The sequence below is a fragment of the Atractosteus spatula genome, chromosome 4 (assembly GCF_055471065.1).
Source record: "Atractosteus spatula isolate fAtrSpa1 chromosome 4, fAtrSpa1.hap1, whole genome shotgun sequence".
NCBI classification, from domain to species: Eukaryota; Metazoa; Chordata; class Actinopteri; order Semionotiformes; family Lepisosteidae; genus Atractosteus; species Atractosteus spatula.
The window spans coordinates 12346184-12364932 of record NC_142709.1 but is presented as its reverse complement, the minus strand read 5'-3'; the positions used below and the strand labels follow the sequence as shown (position 1 = coordinate 12364932).

General features: G+C 36.0%; 1 protein-coding gene across 1 annotated transcript in view; it reads left to right on the top strand.

The window, feature by feature from the left end:
• oca2 (oculocutaneous albinism II) overlaps positions 1 to 18749 on the top strand; it is a 133091-nt gene that overhangs the window by 48424 nt on the left and 65918 nt on the right. Inside the window, exons 10-14 of the mRNA XM_088913271.1 lie at positions 6075 to 6146; positions 7709 to 7774; positions 10434 to 10490; positions 13308 to 13432; positions 15501 to 15639. Of these exons, the coding sequence (XP_088769397.1) occupies positions 6075 to 6146; positions 7709 to 7774; positions 10434 to 10490; positions 13308 to 13432; positions 15501 to 15639 (459 nt within the window). The remainder of the gene's footprint in view (positions 1 to 6074; positions 6147 to 7708; positions 7775 to 10433; positions 10491 to 13307; positions 13433 to 15500; positions 15640 to 18749) is intronic.

Genomic DNA, 18749 nt, shown 5'->3' with positions numbered 1-18749 from the left:
ACAGAGATTTGTCTAATTAGTGGATGTGAAGTTTCCATCTTCAAGCTGTGCTGTAGAGTTTAATTATTTTTAAACCCTACCTTAATATCTATATCTGTAGAGTTTTCATTTTGGTAAATGTATTATTTCCCCCTTCTCCTTAAACATCTCTCTCCTCAATTCAAAAAAATCTTATTTTTAGCAGAAATAAACAGAGAATGATGTATGGCAGAAGATGTCTTTCAAAGTGAGGTTCATTTCAGTTTTACCTTTAGCTACAGTATGCATGGAGTATACATTATTACTGCTGTATTCTTGCTACAGGATTGCTGCCCTAAAACACCACAAGTGAAACATGCCACAGCTCATGTGAAATCTGGTACTAGACTTGTCATTTTGTTCACCACTGGGTGGTGCTAAGGTTTACAGTGTGAATGTGTTGTTGTTTACTGATGGTTTTTACTTAAGCCACGACCCTGAAAAACAGTCTGGCATTATACCGTATAATGAGGAACAAAGCAATATTTATAATGCTTTCAGTTATTATTTTTATAAATAGACATGAATTGTACTGAAGATGTCTGGATGAACTTTAGAAATGTATAAAGTTCGCTTCTGCAGCTGTAGTACTACTGTGAGACAATGTGCCCTTACTGCCTCCCCCTTTTTTTTAGAACATATGTGAAATTAGTTTTCATACCCCTTTGGCTTTATCTTCACCAGGAAAAAAAAATCAGGCTAGGTATTTATTTGCTACCTTTCACCTTGAATTCTTCACTACTGCCTGCATTTGCGTAATTAAAACACACAGAGTTACAACAGACAGCCTTAAAGTTAAATCAGGACAGTAATATAATTGCTGTCAATCCTCAACAATATACGAGTACATTTTTAGAAATTCTGGAGAGTATGCCTTCCTTTTTAATCAAATGAGCCATTGTTTACTTTCTAACAAATTCTTTTATTTCTTCTTACTCTGCTCCAGTTCATTGCCTCAAATTGGTTTTCATTTCCTTTTTCTGATAATGTATAAAGTATAATGTATAAGGTAAATGTATTATGTTGTTTTTTCTTAGTGTTATTTGTAAAGACAGTCAAATGTCTTGAACATTCATGTCACTCACTATCACAGCTCATTCTAACAATAGTTTTATAAGACCTTAAGGTAAAGAATAAATATTTCAATCTGTTATGTATTGAAGCTAATTATTTAATCACAGCAAGCATTTATAACACAGTTCATATACAGTGGATACTGTAGGTGGCCTTATTGTAACAGAATATTTGAAAGACAATGCTGTAAAAATTGACATCTCTGCTTATACACAATGTTGGTATACAGTACATTTAATTTTAAAACTATATATGACTACATTGTTCTTCCTCTATGGTTTCCAGATGTCCAAGTTCTGAGGCATCTGTAGACAATTTCAAAACAAGTTTTGACTTTGGTAAATGTACTTTTGGTACAGTAGTTACTGTTTCTAGTTTTGACAAATTGTCTTTGATATACAGTACAGTATTTCAAATCCAGTGCTATTGTGATTAAACAGCATTAAGGGATTCTTTTCAAATCTGGATGGCGGTGAAAGAAATACTTCTTCTTGTTAGGAAAACAATATTGCCGCCTGCCTGGAAGCAAAAACAAAAGAAAAAATGGACACAGCTCTTCTTCATTGCTGGCTTGGAGGAACACCATGACATTATGGCAGCTTCCAGGCATACTGTAAGGCCGTTTGCAATTAATAAGAGTGTGCTAAGAGACATAGAGGTGATCCATAACCTAAACCATGTGTTAACCAATTTTTCTACTTCTTGCTGAGTAAACCTGTGCATTTTGATGTGCTGTAACGTAATATTATACAAACCATTTACAATAGCTGAGAAGTTTCAAAACCTGAGTTTTTTTTTCTCCCTTATTTCCCCTTCTCAGTGGGTGCTGCTTATGCATGTGTTGTTTTGCTTGACACTTTTTGTTTTGGTGATTTACTGTATATTCATTGAGTGACCCAGTTTGCTGACATTTTAGCGATTGCATAAAAGTTCAATAAAAAAATGCGAGTCAGTTGTAATTGAACTGACATGTTCAGCATTTCCTTTTCATTTTTAATGCTGGACTCCACATTTTAGAACAGGACATTGTGTCTCTGTGGATTTAAATTGTTTAGACAATAAAATGACCCATGAAAGATTTCCATAGTATCTTTGGTTTCCTGGGGCCTTCTAAATGCTAGCTGTTAACTTAAGAAGTATCCCCAAAATTTTCTGATCATCTTGTTTGCTAGCAAGAGGATGAAATGAAAAAAAAATGCAGCAAAATGAGAAATAATTTACATTTTCTTATGAATTATTCAATAGTTGATGCTTACTTAATCTTCAGTGCATTTCAGTAGAACTGTCCAGGTGTACTCATTGTATATGTGAATTGTATATAAATGTACAGGCATGTATTTTTTGTCATTTATACAATTAAAAGAAAATCAGTGCAATATCATTTGCCAGAGAAGTACTCAAACCATGTACCAGAGACACTGGAAACAGCAGGTGTCCTTATGTACTGTAAGACAGCTGGCACTTTTTCTTGTGCCAAGTCTCTACCGTCAGTGTTTGTAACTTCCAAGGTCAATATTAAGCTGCCTTTTACTTGTCTGCCTCTGATTGGAATGTAGCAATGACATGTTGGAGTGCTCCTTTTGAAGTCCAAACTAATTGAATTTTCTGTAGTTCCAGAAAATAAATGATAAGACTATGAAAAACTAGAGAAATCACCTGCTGGAATATGATATAATGAAAAGCTGCAATATGCTTGTAAAAATGTCAGGGCTCACTTCCTCCCTTTTCAGAGTTACCTCCTGAATGGACTGACAGCAAAGTGTGCACAGTGCACAGCGCATGCACAGAAAGAAACATGCGCTTGTTAGTTTGCATGCATACTTGTGACTCAAAGTGTGACTACGCCACAATTCATTTAAGCAATAAGACATTCTGGGCATGTTGCTTGCAGGAACATCACAACATAAATTTATTAGGGCATTCAGTGACCATCTGATCACTGTTACTAGACTCTGGTATCGGTGCCAAGTGACCTATGATTAGCCATGACCTGCATAACTATGAATAATTTCACATTAGGGACAGATATGGGATCATTTCCACAGAGCATCAACTAAATCTGGTCCCACAAATGGGCTTCATGGAGAACCCATAAACCTGATTATACTCATCAGATGGCCGAGAGCTGCCAGTATTTGATGCAGGTGCTGCTGAATTCGTGACATCTTTACTCAATATCAGTGGGCTGCATGGCTGACTCACTGATGAATCCTTGTTCTGTGTCTCATTTGGCAATAGGTGAGCATCTGTTTGCAGGTGAAATAATGTAAGGTTTGCTGAGGACAGTGTAAGGAAAAAATATTAGTTTAGTGGTGGTAGTGTAATGGATTTGTGGTTCATGAATGACAGTTTTTGGAGTTGGCTAGATGCTGTTCAGAGTACCCTTGTCATGCAGTATTCTGTGACCAATATTTTCTGAACTAGGCTCCACCTGTTCTTAAAAGAACATCAATGTCAGTGCAATCTTTTTTTTACCAAAATATCTGCCCCTCACAGCAGTGGCCTCCTAAGACTTTCTGCTTCGAACTGGGATTAGCGTCATGTCCTGGCCCACTCTCTTGCTTGATCTTAACCTAATCAAGTACCTGTAGGATGAGCTGTGTAGACACATACATCCCATAATGAAGCTTATCTGGCAGTTCATTTACAGATTGAGTCGAGGAATGTCCCTGCGGTCTGCATGCAATGTCTCTGACAATCTGTGACAGGCTGTGTGCATGCTTGTGTTCGCTTCTGGAAATCTGCCTGACTTGAATGCACTATGAGGCTCATAGCACATGTAATTTTTAGAGGTGTCTTGTCAGAAACATTAAAAAATGAAGACTTCTTGTTACAGCTGTAATTTAAAGAGCATACCCAACTCTATATGTATAGAGTTATATGTTTATTGAATGTTTAGTTTAATGTTTATCTTGAATCGGGGGTTGTGATTCTAAATACAGTATACTGTACAGTATGTGTTATTTTGGTGAGCATAGTTACAATACCTAAGATTACACGAGACACCTACTACAAAATTGTCAGTCTTTGGAAGGGCAAGGATTTAATACCTTTTCCTTCTCATGGCTGTTTCATTTTTTGGAAAAACTGAAAAACGGCCCATCTTTTAAAAGAAAAGTTTGGGTACCTGAGAAAAGTCATCAGGAAATGTGGGATGCATTGTCAACCTATAAATAATGTTTTTCACTTTTATTGACGTCCCGAAAAGTGACTGAGATGGAACTAAGGAGAGAGCTCCAAATACTTTAATACATGCTAATGTAGTCTCACTCATTCATGTCAGTAAAAACTTAATTTATATACAAGAAAGAACATACTGTATTTAAATATATTTAAAATACTGAAGAATTTCTGGACGGTCAATAAGAGGCTTCACTGGTGACAGTGAATTTTAATGAGTATGATATTGTTTTCTAATCTTTTAAGTTCAATATGAAGAGTGTTTTGAAATTAGGTTATCTGGATGTTATTTCGTTCTGCATAGTCCTCTCTGTCTTCTAATGAGGCCTCACATCTTCAATGTGATGATTATGAACATCTTGAATCGCAATTCCTCCCCATTGGTATCAATTTATAACAGTGAGAAATTAAAGTTCAGAGATGTCTGTCATTAGTGCTGCTGCTGCTCCTTTGATGCAACCTTTACTGAAGTCTTTTTTGTTTCTAACCACCCCTGAGTGATTGCACAAGCTTGGAAAGAGGCACTCCTGCATTATAATCAGTCAAATATCAGCAGCCTTGGTTTAGGAAAGGTCCAGAAAGACAAATATGCTCCAACGTTGAATTTTATGACATGTCTTACCTTGTTACTACATTCAATTGTAAAATGATTTATTTGTGCTACAGTAACTCTCCTTAATCCAGATGGATTTTATGATATGTTTTATTTCTCTAATGAGATTGACTGCTGTGGAAACTCATCAGAGGAAGTAATCTTGAAAAAAGGATGCTTGACACAAATGACCAAAATCTTAATAATTATGTAGAAAAGTAAAAGATTTTGTGTTCATCACTAAAAGAAATGTAGATATGGGAATGGTTTTACAGATTATGTGAAAAACATGACAGTTATGATCAAGGTACAAGTATGTCCCAATTATAGAGTGAAGATGTGTAAAGGCTAACAAAATCTGTAGAAATAAATATGCAACTCTAGGAGAAAAACAGGCTTCACAAATGTAATTTATAATGTTGTGATTTAGCAGTTTTTATTACTTTAAGGATAATCACATACACGTTATGGGAGACATTAGCAGCCTAATCATCTTCACATTTTATCCACACAAATTATGAGAATCTGTAGAGGACCTATTTATTACATAGAATTATCTTCATAAAATCCCTTCTAATATAATTTGGGGATAATGTTGTCTGACAATTTACCTAATTTATTTTGTTAAAGTATGAGACATCTGGTATTATTTGCACAAAACAAATTAACCCATTCAAAACAAAATGAAGAAAATAGGGTTACCCTTTCAAAGAGAAAAGTGATGTTAAATGATTTCCAGGAATATATCAGTTAATATCTTTTACGGACTTCAAACCCACAGCATTCTGTCTTTTTTTCCCCCTACTAGTGCTTCTGTGTTTGCTCCATACTGCCATCCAGGTTTCGCGGCACATTTCAGCTTTCAGGATGAAAGAGTCTTTTTCCCTGAACTGGGTGTATAATCCTAACGGACTACATAAGCTCTGGCTTCTGGGTCACAATGGATCCAGATAAGGCTCACAATGTTCTGACCTATGCCCTTGCATCTGGGTGACATGTGTATTTATACTGTATTTAGGGTATTTTTGGGCAAGCAAAAAACTGGAAAATCGCACAAGGTTGCGTTCCATAATAAACATTGTGAAATCAGTGACGTGCTGTAGAGAGAATTTGTTTCTCCCTGTTTACGACAGCAACCCTGTTGGTAGAGTAAATCATTTTCAGGACAAGATGCTTTACATCTGACAGCAATGTTCTTGTGTCTCTGCAGATTGTTCACAGGACCCTTGCTGCTATGCTGGGATCTCTGGCTGCTTTGGCTGCCCTGGCTGTCATTGGAGATGTAAGACTTGAAACACCTTCTCAGTCAGATCTCTTAAAATTCAGCTGGGGATGGGGGGTTCTTAAAACAGACCTTATACTTTTCCCTGCTTAATTAAAACATTGGTAGACTTATATTTTGTTCTGTTCTCAAGACCCAGTTAGCTTGTTTTTGTGATTAAGGGCTGAATTAAAAGCTCTGAACCTCAGTTCAATGCCAAATGTTTTTTTTTCTCCTTCAGAGGCAGGGCACGCTCTGCAGGTGTGCCATTTGACTTCTTCCAGGAAGAAACAAATTCTTTGAATGATTACTGTTGCCTGCATTTATTAACTAGTAATACAACTGTAGCGTCCCATGGTGTTACAGTGGACAGTAAGTCACAACAGTGAATAAACGTTGTATGCCCTGTAGCAGGTACTGAAAAGAGGGTGTGAAAAACGTTTGAAGCAACATACAGCAGTTTGTACATTTCTTCATTTAAAGCTCTTCTGCCTTAATTGGTTGCATCTCTTTCTAAAAGAGACTTTGTGTTCAATTGACTTATTTGGTTAATTACACATACTGTATATTCAAACCTTCTACTGCAAAGGAATAAATATCAAGATGTTAAGCAAATGCAGACAAAGTCTAGTCAACATACGTACAGTAGTGTAAACGGCTGTAGTAAAACCTGGGAAAGATTTTTCTGAATCCTGCTGTTTGCAGTGCATAATGATGACCCGTTCAAAATAAAACTTGCCCAACTTGGGATTTTTTTTAATAAATGCTACTGCTCAGGAATACAAGCCATCAAATTTCCTTGACATTGCGTCCCTGAACAGTCAAATTTATGACACGTACAGTAAGGCGTTTTATGCTGATTATGAAATAACTAACTACACAATCTCATGCATTAGCGATTCTTTAAAGTCTAAACTGTCTTATGGGGACCCAGTGATATGTCTGTGTCACCAGTGATTTTGCAAGGCCAGAGGCAAAATAAATATTAATTTTGCACTACTTATTTTAGGTGTCATACTGTACATACAGTACTGTAGTACTAGAAACCTTTAAACAAAGACATGGCTATAACTCCAATTTGGTCCTTTAGGCTAAATACATCTGAGATTTTCTTTACTTGGTTATCCCTTGTATTGTCGATCAGTAAATGAATGTAAAGTAGTGCATTCTGCACCATTGCACAATTCAACAGAGAACATTGAATCTGTAAGAACAGTTTTCTGAAGACCACAGGCATTTACTCCCTATACATTCTGTAACCCCCTACATAGTATGTAACATCACTGACATTCTATGTCAGGGAGGGCCAACACCTTAGCCTTACAGTTTTTAATCCATTTCCCGAAAATTATTGAAATAGTGAATGATTACCTACTAGTAAATTAGTTCACACAGAAAAATTAAGAGGAGCACATTGGTCTTTGAGAATTTCATTTTGGGTACCAAAATGTCATTGTTGTCCATTAGCATTTCTGTACAAAATGTCCTGTATGGTAGATGAACGGGCCATAATTTTCTACACAGTTAAAAGTAATTCAGACAGAGCTGACATTAAAGATGTGCATGTCATTCTTTGTTTGCAGAGACCAAGTCTGGTAATGGTGGTGGAGTGGATTGATTACGAAACACTGGCACTTTTGTTTGGCATGGTAATTAAAATCTTTCAAGCATGGCATGAATTAAGCGAGAAGAAATATATTTAGTTGTCTTGTTTCATCTTATATCTTTTTGATGGTGCTGTCCTCAAAGACTTGAAATGGTTTTACCTTGAATATCTGCAGTAGCCACTGAGAGCGAAAACCTATTTGTTACACTTTTTTTGAAACAGCTGAATTATTGTACAAACACCACCTCATCTGAGATCCAGCAAGGTTCAGAATCTGTCTCCATGACAACAAACAAGCACAGCCACTTTAAATGCAAGATGGCTGCTTGCGTTGAAAATGTCTTGTGGGAAAAAGAAGGGGTGGCTTTGAAAAGAAAAATTACTTGCACTTAGACTGGGCCCACTACAGGAACAACATAAGCTGTATATTAAAATATATGTAAAAATGTTTCACTTTTTTCAGACTGATTTCTAATTTAAAATATGATGATTTTAATGTCTTTGCTGATTGCTTTTCAATACAACTGACTGCATTTGCTAATATATGACAGATTTGTTATAAGGGTCTTTATATGAACAAAACAAAACTGGTATCTTTGAAAAATAGCAAGACAACAGGGATCATTTTCATGGAAACAACTCATTTTAATATTCATTAAGAAAAAAATCACAGTTTGTATCGATCTTAGTCATACAATATGCATTGTCTTAATTATGTTTCCCTCAGAATTGGCCTCATTTATTTTCAAACTAATCTAGCAAGAAAATCTGAGATAGTCATACGTGTGTTTGCTGCAGATCTCTGCCATTGTACTGAAATTGTATAGTTTTAAGAACATTACCTGCAATAATTATTGCACCATATCTGTTCCATATAAAAACAAAATCAATCCAAAACAAAACCCTATGTCTACAGACAATATCTGAATGTCATGATATATTGGTGACATTAGGATATTTTGATGGCAGATTACTGTGCTGAAAATCATGCGAGTTTAAAGATGATACAAGCACATTAGCTAAGAAACAGAAAAAATGGCTAAAATGCTTTTCTTTTTGGGATTACCAGCCCTTTAGTGTTTATTAGGTCTCCAATCTTTAATGTCATATTTAGGCACTGTTAGAACAGGAATCCATACCACATCAAGTCCATAAATGTGAGCATTATTTTTTTTCTTTTGCTCAGATAATACAAATATGACTCGATAGCTTTGTATAGATAAAGATCTAGTGTAAGCACCGGGGTACTAGGATGTACAGTATGTTTTACTATGATAGGGTGACAGGCTTCTCAGTACTGAATTGGGAGTGTGTAATTGAACAAATGTTAATTTTTCACCAGGTAATGAATGCCACAGCCTTCAGGGAAAGCAATGGCCCCGCTTGTTCAACTGTTTTTTTTCTCAGCAGTGTAGCCTTTGTAAATCTTGGCATTACAGCTGGGACTCTGAAATTAATTCTGCGCAGGAATCCCAAGACAAGTGTATTTGCCGAGGGGACAAGCATATAATTATTTTAAACAATCTGAAATGTTTAATTAGGACAAATTACTTTTTCATGTTAGGTTATCAGAGAAGAAAAGAACAGGAATTACAGTTTACATTGGATGTTACAGATAGAGAAAACCTATCATTCATAATTTACCTTTTTCACCAATTTTTTATATTCTGTTACAAGTGGTTGGTCTTAAAAGCAAGTTCACCTGTTACCGCATTTGAGATACTCTTTTCAGAGATATCCTGTAGTTTATTTGGATTAACTTGTGACTTGATTTACACTACTTGTGACAGTAAATTATGAACTGTAAATTATTACCATTTAATGTTTTACCTTTTTAAAAATGGTGATATGCTTTTCTAGATATTTTACAGAGACTGAAATTGAAAATGAAAATAGGGATACTTTTAAAATTTGAATTGTTCGAAACGCAGACCAAAAGGCTATGAAATTGTGTAAGATTAAAATGGTTAAAAACTGTACATGCATTCTTCATGTGCCAGTTTACTTCCTGGGATGTTTATTTACATATATAATGTTAATCCACATGTTAGAGAGGAATTACATAAAGCATTATGGATTGTATTTATAGTGGTTTTAGAAAAAAAGTGTTTACTTAGATTTTTTGCAATGATAATAATGATGTGAGAGATACTTTATTCTTTTAAAGAAAGGTTTCTATTAGAAAGCTGAAATTCATTATCTATCACTGTGAAATTTCCCTAGTACAGGCAAAGTACATACTGTAACCAATATTGTTGTTATCCACCTCATAAACAGCCACTTAATAATCATCGGTCAGATGCAAATTCATAGTGTTTAGTCTCCTGTACCTGATTAATAATAACAAGCTGAACTTATTGATTTCTTGTGAATATACAGTATATTTTGTTGGAGTAGTTTTAGTTCAGCATATGGAATCTGTGATCTCACTGTGAATCCATGGTAGTATGGAAGTAAGGTACTGTAGCACTAAAGGTCACTCAAATATTCTCATACGTCTTCAGAATAGAAGAAGCATACAAGTAATTACAATTTGGTTTTTGACTTCCTTTAATTATGTCCTTATCAGATTAGACTGATTGTGAGTGCTTCTTAAACAAATAGGGTTATTTTCTGCAACCTGTAGACATGCTTATTTTTTTAATAATCTAATAACATGTTTAACTCTTTCTTGTTAATTTATTGCTCTATGTTTTTTACAGATGATTTTGGTGGCAATATTTTCCGAGACGGGATTCTTTGACTACTGTGCAGTAAAGGTAAACCAACGTAGTTTGGGGGGGGGGGTTGAATTTGAATAGTGGAACCTTTGTCTTGACTAATGCCTCAGCTGGGGTTAGGAAGTGTAAATGTTCAAATCTTTTAAATATACCTAGAGCTTTATACTGTAGGTGTTTCCATAGCTTCAGTCGGCACCATTTCTTTTACCTGTGCTGTAGATAATTTTTATCATTTTTTATTCAAGAAATATTTATTCAGTCTACTTGAAGTTGGACTGCGTTCCAGAAAGTTAAATCGGTCCTAAAAGGTTGGCAAAATACATTTGTTGCTTATGATGCACTAAGCATGTGTCCTGTGCAGTGATATTTGAGTGGTGATCAATTTTAAAACCCCTGGAATTGTGAAAAGGCCGTCCTAGAGGAAATATAGCATTTACAGTATACTGTATGTTCCAGCTTAATCCCACAGAAGAAGGGATTTACAGGCTACTTTTCTTCTTCTGTTGAGGATCACGGAAATCTACCATGATGAGCTAAATGTAAAATCATTGACATTTGCTGTCTGTTGCAGGGCCATAAAGCCTGTTTTACTTTCAACTCATAGTACTATGTCGAGGCCCTTCATAGCACCTGAAAAATGACATTTATCAGACAAATTCTGCCTGGACATGATAAAAGTATTTAAGTCCCACTCAGTATGCTTTATGGAGTATAAAGCTGTTCTACAAAATGTTGGCTCATACTGTTCGGGCTCCAGTATGATGGACAATGGAGTCCTGATTTTCAATCTTGAATAAATACCAGTGGGGCTTCCAAGTAGCTCAGCTTGTAAAGGTGCTCACTCTGTGAATGATATTCCCCAGATGGCTTAGCACCACCAGGGCCATTTGTGATTAATTTGCTCTTCTTAGCTCTCAGCTGCTAGAAAAGGGCAACCCTCAAAACTTGCTCAGTGCCTGCAGGATTGCACCAACATCAGTGAAACTCATGCTGCTTCTCCAGACGCACTAACTCTCCTGTCAGGCACTCTGAAACTTGTAACATGTAGAATCATGAATGAGGATGGAGTGCTTGTAGATGATACTTTTCTCATTTGTGCCCGGGCAAGTACAAGAGACAATGATGACGACTCATAAAATATCTGAGGAAATGTGGTGGACATCTAAAAAAAAAAAACAGGTATAGAATAGATACTCCTTCCTGATTCATGCGTGTGGCCATAACAGATACCTGTTATGGCATGCAGTGACTCTGGTGATGATAAAATATATATAAAAAATTAATTAGGGATTGGAAAATGATGCTTATGCATTGACCATTTTAACAAAATCATTTACTGTATTTTCTTTAACTTTGCCAAAATGCACTAAAATCTGGTCCATTCCAAGAAAATACATTAAAAGCTAACAAGTCTATTTTGTCCACTTACTGTAATTCTTTTTAAAATAGTCTGGTTTATTACATTTTGTATGCATTTTTAATATGGAATATGATTTCTATTATTTCACTGCTTTTTTTTTGTATGGTTTATGCAAAACACAGTATCCTTAGTACTTAGATCCAAGTCCATAAGTCCAAAGGACTAAAACCTTAGTCCTTTATCTGAGAGGTACAGTAGGACAACCATCAAGCACAGCTTCTGGGTTTGCACTTATTGTTTTCCCTTTTGTCTTAATTGTTTCTTAATAAAAAAGGAAAATCACACAGATCTAAACCATTTATTTTTCAAGAAATCAGAACGAAAATGCATACAAAAGGTTTACAGCTATTTCAAGCCTATTACAGCACATACCATCCACCATCTGTGCTTTATGAGAGCTTAACCGGCAGCTACCTTATCAGGGATAGGTGACAGCCCCTGGCTTATCAAATTCACAATCACAGGGAACAGCACAAGGCTTTCAGTACATTCTGTAGGCAACTATGTTTCAGATTGTTTTTTTTAATTCCTGCAAAGTATAATCAAGTTATGGGGCAGTCCATGATGATACAATTTAATCATTTTTCATCATTCCATCACAGAGATCTTTTCTTTATTTAGGAAAGCAAAATTAAAAGTGTTTGTGTATCTTCTTAGTAACTTTTTAAATGAGATTTAAGCATTAAATTAGAGCTAGATGACTAGTGAAATATTGATTACTGCTGAGTTTCAAGCAGCAGGGGCTAACCTATTAACATTTTAATGGTATGTCTTTTCCATTCAACCAAAAGTATCTGTGAGTGTTATAAAGTTAATTTTTGATTTTTCTGCATTCTCCTCACACCAGTTCATCTTGGCAGTTGAACGAGGTTCAATAAAACAAACATTTTCTATAGGTTTTGCATGGCTGGTTGTTGGAATATTTAAATGAGATTGTGAAGTGTTAGCAAGTGGTCTCTTGAATACTTATTAAACCAGCAGCCTCTATAGGAGCACCCCGCTTCATAGACAGCTGTGTTACAGGAGCAACTTTGATAGTAATTTATTGCATTTTGCTATGAGATTAAACTCTTTGAGAAAACCTATGCATTTTCTGATCATCTTAATGATGGGATTGTCATGCATGATTGTCCCAAGCTGTTATCTTAATGCCCCTGTAGGTGATGAGAGAACAGCCCAGCAATTGTTCATTTGAACCTTCAAGCTTATAGGTTGGGGACTAAAATAATTCTGCAGGAATTTCTTTATTGCTTGAGACTGATATTTCTGGGAGGGGTGAGATTAGTGCATGTTGGGGTGATTTAGTACAACAGCTGAAGAACAGCGGTGTAAATTTGAACTGATTAACTGTAAGCAGTCAGGAAGAGTAATGCTCCTTTGAAGAGGCATAAAATGTGTGTGTCTCTTTTTGTGACTCCCAAACTCTTTTTCTGTAGGCTTATCAGCTGTCCCGAGGAAGAGTGTGGCCAATGATCATTATCCTGTGCCTCATTGCAGCAATTCTTTCGGCCTTTCTTGACAATGTTACCACAATGCTACTCTTTACCCCAGTAACTATAAGGTAAGCACTGTGCCACATGCTCTGTACTTGAATTGCACTCGCCAACCACCAGTGATGTCATCTGATGTACGAGAGGTGGCTATCTCCCAAAACAAATAAAATGGCACACTGACAGGGTTGGGAAGTACTGTTCAAGGAGTGTGGTGGAGTGTGTGCCAGAGTTTGTCACATTAGTCTTTGATATTCTTTAGTTTTTAGTGGTCTTTCCTGTTATTTTAAGCCCTTCCAATTATTCTCACCAACTCATCACTCTCTGTCTTCATTAATCATCCAATTCTCAGTCTTTACTAATCAATTTAACACAACCAGGCACTGGAGAATTCATCTCAGTTAACTCTGTGTCAACCCCATCTCAATCTTTACTATTCGCATTAACACATCACTGGGTCTGACTTTTGAGCCAAGAGAGTGGCTGTCTCACCAAGCCACTCTCTACATATACATTCTTTTACTGTATTTCACACCTTTGTGTAATAAAATGAAAAATATACAGAATTTCTTATACGTTACATGAATAATGACTAAGAGGTGCAAAAACATATATAAATGCGTATAAATGCACCAAACTGGAAAATAACGCAATAATTACACGTTTTGTTTTCTGGAACAACGTCTGGAAAGTCCCTGTCTTTTGTAAAAAGTATTGATGAAAAATAATTATACTTGAGGAACGTGCACACTAGGCTGGGATTAAATGTCAGTAAACCTTAAAATGGAGTAAGTGTAAATGTAAGGCATGTCCTATTCTGTTAACTACATCTCACTTTCCTATAGGTCCTTAGACATTAATTATTACCATTACACTAAGTGAAAGCAATCCTCTAAATTTGTAGATTTTAGATGTTAGATTTTAGAGTCTAGGAGTGTCAAGTTTCAGACAACCCCAAATCTCTTTTACCTTCTCAGGTTTCACTTTTTAAATTGTCTGGAGACCTCACAGCCTCCTTCCTTCTACTGCAGTTCGATAATTCACTTTCATTTAAAATAGCTCTCTTTAAGTAAATTCCTTGCATACAGCATTAAATGCTTTTTGATTCCAATTAGCAGCTACTGTATGTTTTAGACATTTCTCTTCTCACCTAAGGAAGGGTTACAGTGGGATGTGAGAGAGCTCTGCAGAGTGTGTTTCTTACTTTATGTTTTATGCAGTATGACACTAAGTTGTAGTCTTCCCCTCCAACTTGTCCTGTCTTTCACACTGTCTCATTCATTTTAAAGTAATTTCAAAGCCCAGCATTGGCAATCACAAACCTCTGAGAGCAAAAAGGGATGTTGAACAAATAGCTGTATTTTTCTTAATTTCTTAAAATATGTTTGGAGTTCTATGAACTTCTGCCTTTTCCCATTATATTCATCAAGTTTACATCCTGAAGGGACGGTAGTAATTCTCCAGCACCTAAACGTCAGTGTTTGTATCTGATTTTACATCTCTCTGTGGGGCAACTGGTGCCAGAACATTATCCCATATCTCATGTGTGTGGTGTCAGTGTGTTCTGTTTATCATAGAAAAAAAGATTCTTAAATGTTGTCAACAACCCCTAAATGTGAGAGAACATTCCCTGATCCTCAACATAAATATGTTATTATTTCACCTCTGTAAGATTAATTTAGAGGAAGAATGTTTTTCAAAGGGATAATTCTTCAGTGAAGCATCATCTCTAGAGAGATGTGGAGAATATTTATTAGGTTTATGCAGCAATTGATGTTTTATAAGCATTGAGCCATTAAAGCTGAATGTATTTTATTCAGTTTGTGTGCTGCCAAGAATATGATTATGCAATATCCTAGCACCTCCCTATCTTAAATTGCTTGTCCAGTGACAGGGATTTTAGTGTTTGGGTCTAAAGCAGCCCTCATAATTCACACATAGCTCTTCTTTTCTATGGCTTAGGTATCATTATCTGAGCTAGTATTCCGTCTACACGATTTGTCATTCTGCTTCAGTTTTCACACTGATGTTGCACCTTCAGGACTGTTTGGACAGCTTGAGTGCTGTAAATCAAGTTATGGTTTTCAGCAATCTAATCAAGACTTAAGGGCTTTTCTGTTTCTGTTCTTTATCCTGCAGGTTGTGTGAGGTGCTTAATCTAGACCCCAGACATGTCCTGATTGCAGAAGTAATCTTCACAAACATTGGAGGAGCTGCCACAGCTGTCGGGGATCCACCGAATGTGATTATAGTCTCAAACCAGGACCTGCGGAAGAAAGTATGCAATTTTCAGCACTTCTGATAAATCTAGGAATTTAACCAGGGGATTCTACAGTGGCCACAGTAACTGATCCATTCATTGAATGTTTCATCTAAATCTTCATTTTAGACGTTTTAGGGTGCTCTCTAAGAAGAAATCTAGGCATGGTTTAAATGTAGTTTATACAGTAGGGTTGGGATGCCTTTGATATTGTTATGCTTGAATATTTAACAATATGCAATTCAGGACTTATTTTTTTACCACACAATATCACCAATTAAAATCCAAGAGTTAGGTCCTGAAGCAGTTGTTCTTTTTCCGAGGCCAAAGTCATGGTAGGTTTTGTCCACTCATACATTTTCTAACTATGTTATCCAGTACAGGATCATGGGTGTTTATCCTCGGTGCTTACCCTCGGAAGCAACAAGCGCAAGTCAGGGCACACCCTAGACGAGATGGACAGGGCACACACAGAGACAAACACGCACACACAAACACCAAGGTCAATTTTCCCAGAAGCCAATTAAGCCAATTAACCCACAAGTATGCGGTTGGACTGTGGGAGGAAACCCTCTCGAACATGGGGAGAACCTACAGATGGGCCGCAGTTCTAACCACTGCACTGCTGTGCTGCAGTAGGTTTTGTCAATCTCTTTAAATAATCAAGAACTCAGAGAAAAAGAGTTATTAAATTAATTGTATTTAACGAATAGCTAATTCAATTAGGCAATTTGTGACTCACAGGAATCAAAGACTAAAAATATTTTGCACCTCGAAGGCCTGGTCTTGTGAATTCATACTTAAGATATTGTTTGTGACATCAGATCTAGAAAGTAAGTCGAATTAACGATTTTTTTCTTGTGTTTAAGACTTGATGCCTCAGAGTTATTTTTCCCCAGCCGACATAGAGTTATGTGTCTGGCACAAATAATATTTAGATTTATTTAATATGCTTTCTTTCATTAATCAAAAAGTTATAATAAGAACATACACGTAAAATAATTTAATTCATAGGACAGTGATGTGTTAGTTTCAGAATGCAACAAGAAATCCATAAGTAATACAATACGATACAAAGTGGATAGATATGTTCCAAGAAAAGAGTCCAGCTCTGATCTGTGGGATCACTGGCAAAGAGCTGATGGGGGATGAGGCCAAGGCCAAACATTCAGGTGGTGTACAAGGCAAAGGTGACATTCTGAGGTCTGACAGAGATAAGATGGTTGGTTACCTGTTTCAAAGACAGTTAAGATTTCAAGAAGGTTTAGGAAGGAGGAAAGTCAGGCATCGTGATGACTAGGAAAATATTAAGAGTGGGAAATCAGAGTTGCCTCTGTAGATTGTGTAGAACAGAACCTTGCTCTTGTGGTAGACTGCCTGTCAATGGGATTTCAACAGGAAATGCATCATTCTCATAAATCTGGAATCTGGATGGAAAGTAATATTGGTGACAAATTCAGTTAATGAAAAAAATAAAATAAAACAAATAATATTTTCTAACCTAAATAATAGAAGCTGAGTCAAAAATTAATGTTGGTCCATACTGCTGCAGTTCTTCATTTTAGTAATTTTTCTGTGAAGGGGTTATTAAGTCTTAAAAGATCATGCACTGTGACAGTACCTCTGCGTTGAAGTGAACAGAAACAGTCCTTTCATCAGAAATGTGTTTTTTTTTAAATAATCAACCGTGGATGTAGCCTGGTTTTGTTGGTACTCAGGACTGTAGAGAGAAGAGTTTTCTTTCCAGTAAGCTAATGATGTGTTTCTCTGTAAGTTGAAACAAACCTATTTCTCTTATGGTGACAGTGGGGGAGGAGTAATACTCCACTGATAGTGCTGTTCAGGCAGGGACTGATGATCTTTGATGGGGTCTGAGTACTTTCTCTGGAAACTTATTCCTTTATCACTGTGTATCAAAACGGGTTTGTCTTGCCTTCATTCTGACAAATAAGTTCATACTTTTGTGTCTGATACCTACAGTTGAATGAACACAAAGCTTAAAAAATACACTCTATGTTATATTTTTGTAAATATTTATAAAGGCCATGCAAATATAAAAAAACCCAAACATACCAGGTATGATTTTTGTTACAGACGACCTTGTTTTATGTATTAGAAATTAGTAACATTTATGTCTTAAAGACATACCAATGAAGAAAATACTTAAAAGTTACAAATTTTTGCTACTTCAAAGTGTCATGGCTGCAATCTTTAAAGAAACAAATTGTAAGAAAACTGTGCAAGAGTCTGAATACTTTTCTAAGGCCCTGTAATTACAGTATAGCCTGCTTAAGAGAAAACTGTATATTATGTGAAAAACACAGGACGTAAGTTTAGACATGGTTTAAGGATGGTTGTGACCTAATTCTGTGCTAAAGTCCCCTATCATTGTAGTTCCATGTTCACCTTATTTTTAAAAGTCTAAAAGAGTGCATATTCTTACAGAGAAAATCTTAGCAGTCTTAGCAGAAATCTTGGAAAGAAACTAGATTCTAAAGAATGTTCCAAGATGTGTTTTTGAAAAAAAAATCCTATTCCCTTTTTCTAATAAAGATGATTAATACGGAACTGTATACTGTAACTCAGTAAATGTTCTTATTTGTCAGACTCAGTAATTGCAAAAATTACTTGGAACTGTTAAAATGGGAAAATAATTTAGATTTCTTTGCTATTTTTATTTGATATATTTCTAATAAAATGAAAAAAACACTTTAGTTTACAGACAAATTATACTAAGCATGAGGTTGGTGGTCTACTGTTTCCTGAATGTATTTGTGTTTGTACTGGTGAAAGTAGTCATTCACAGCAGAGATAGTGAAACCCTGAGAACAATGGGTGTGCATTGTGTTGAAATTCTTTTTCAAAAGTAAAATAAAAAGAAAGAACAGCCTAATGCATCACTGCTGCTTTAATTTCTACTTCTGGGTGCTGAGCTTTCCAGGCTCTATAGGGGTATTTGACATCTGTTCACCTTGCTTCAGAATTTACACCCATTGGCCCATGAGAGAAGGTTGGAGCAGCAAAGGTTGTCATTGCTCAGCAGAGCCAGCTCCCTCTAGGTGATAGCACAAGCCAGTCAAAATTACCACAGCAGAAGGCAGAAACAGGGCTGACCTGACCTTTTAACT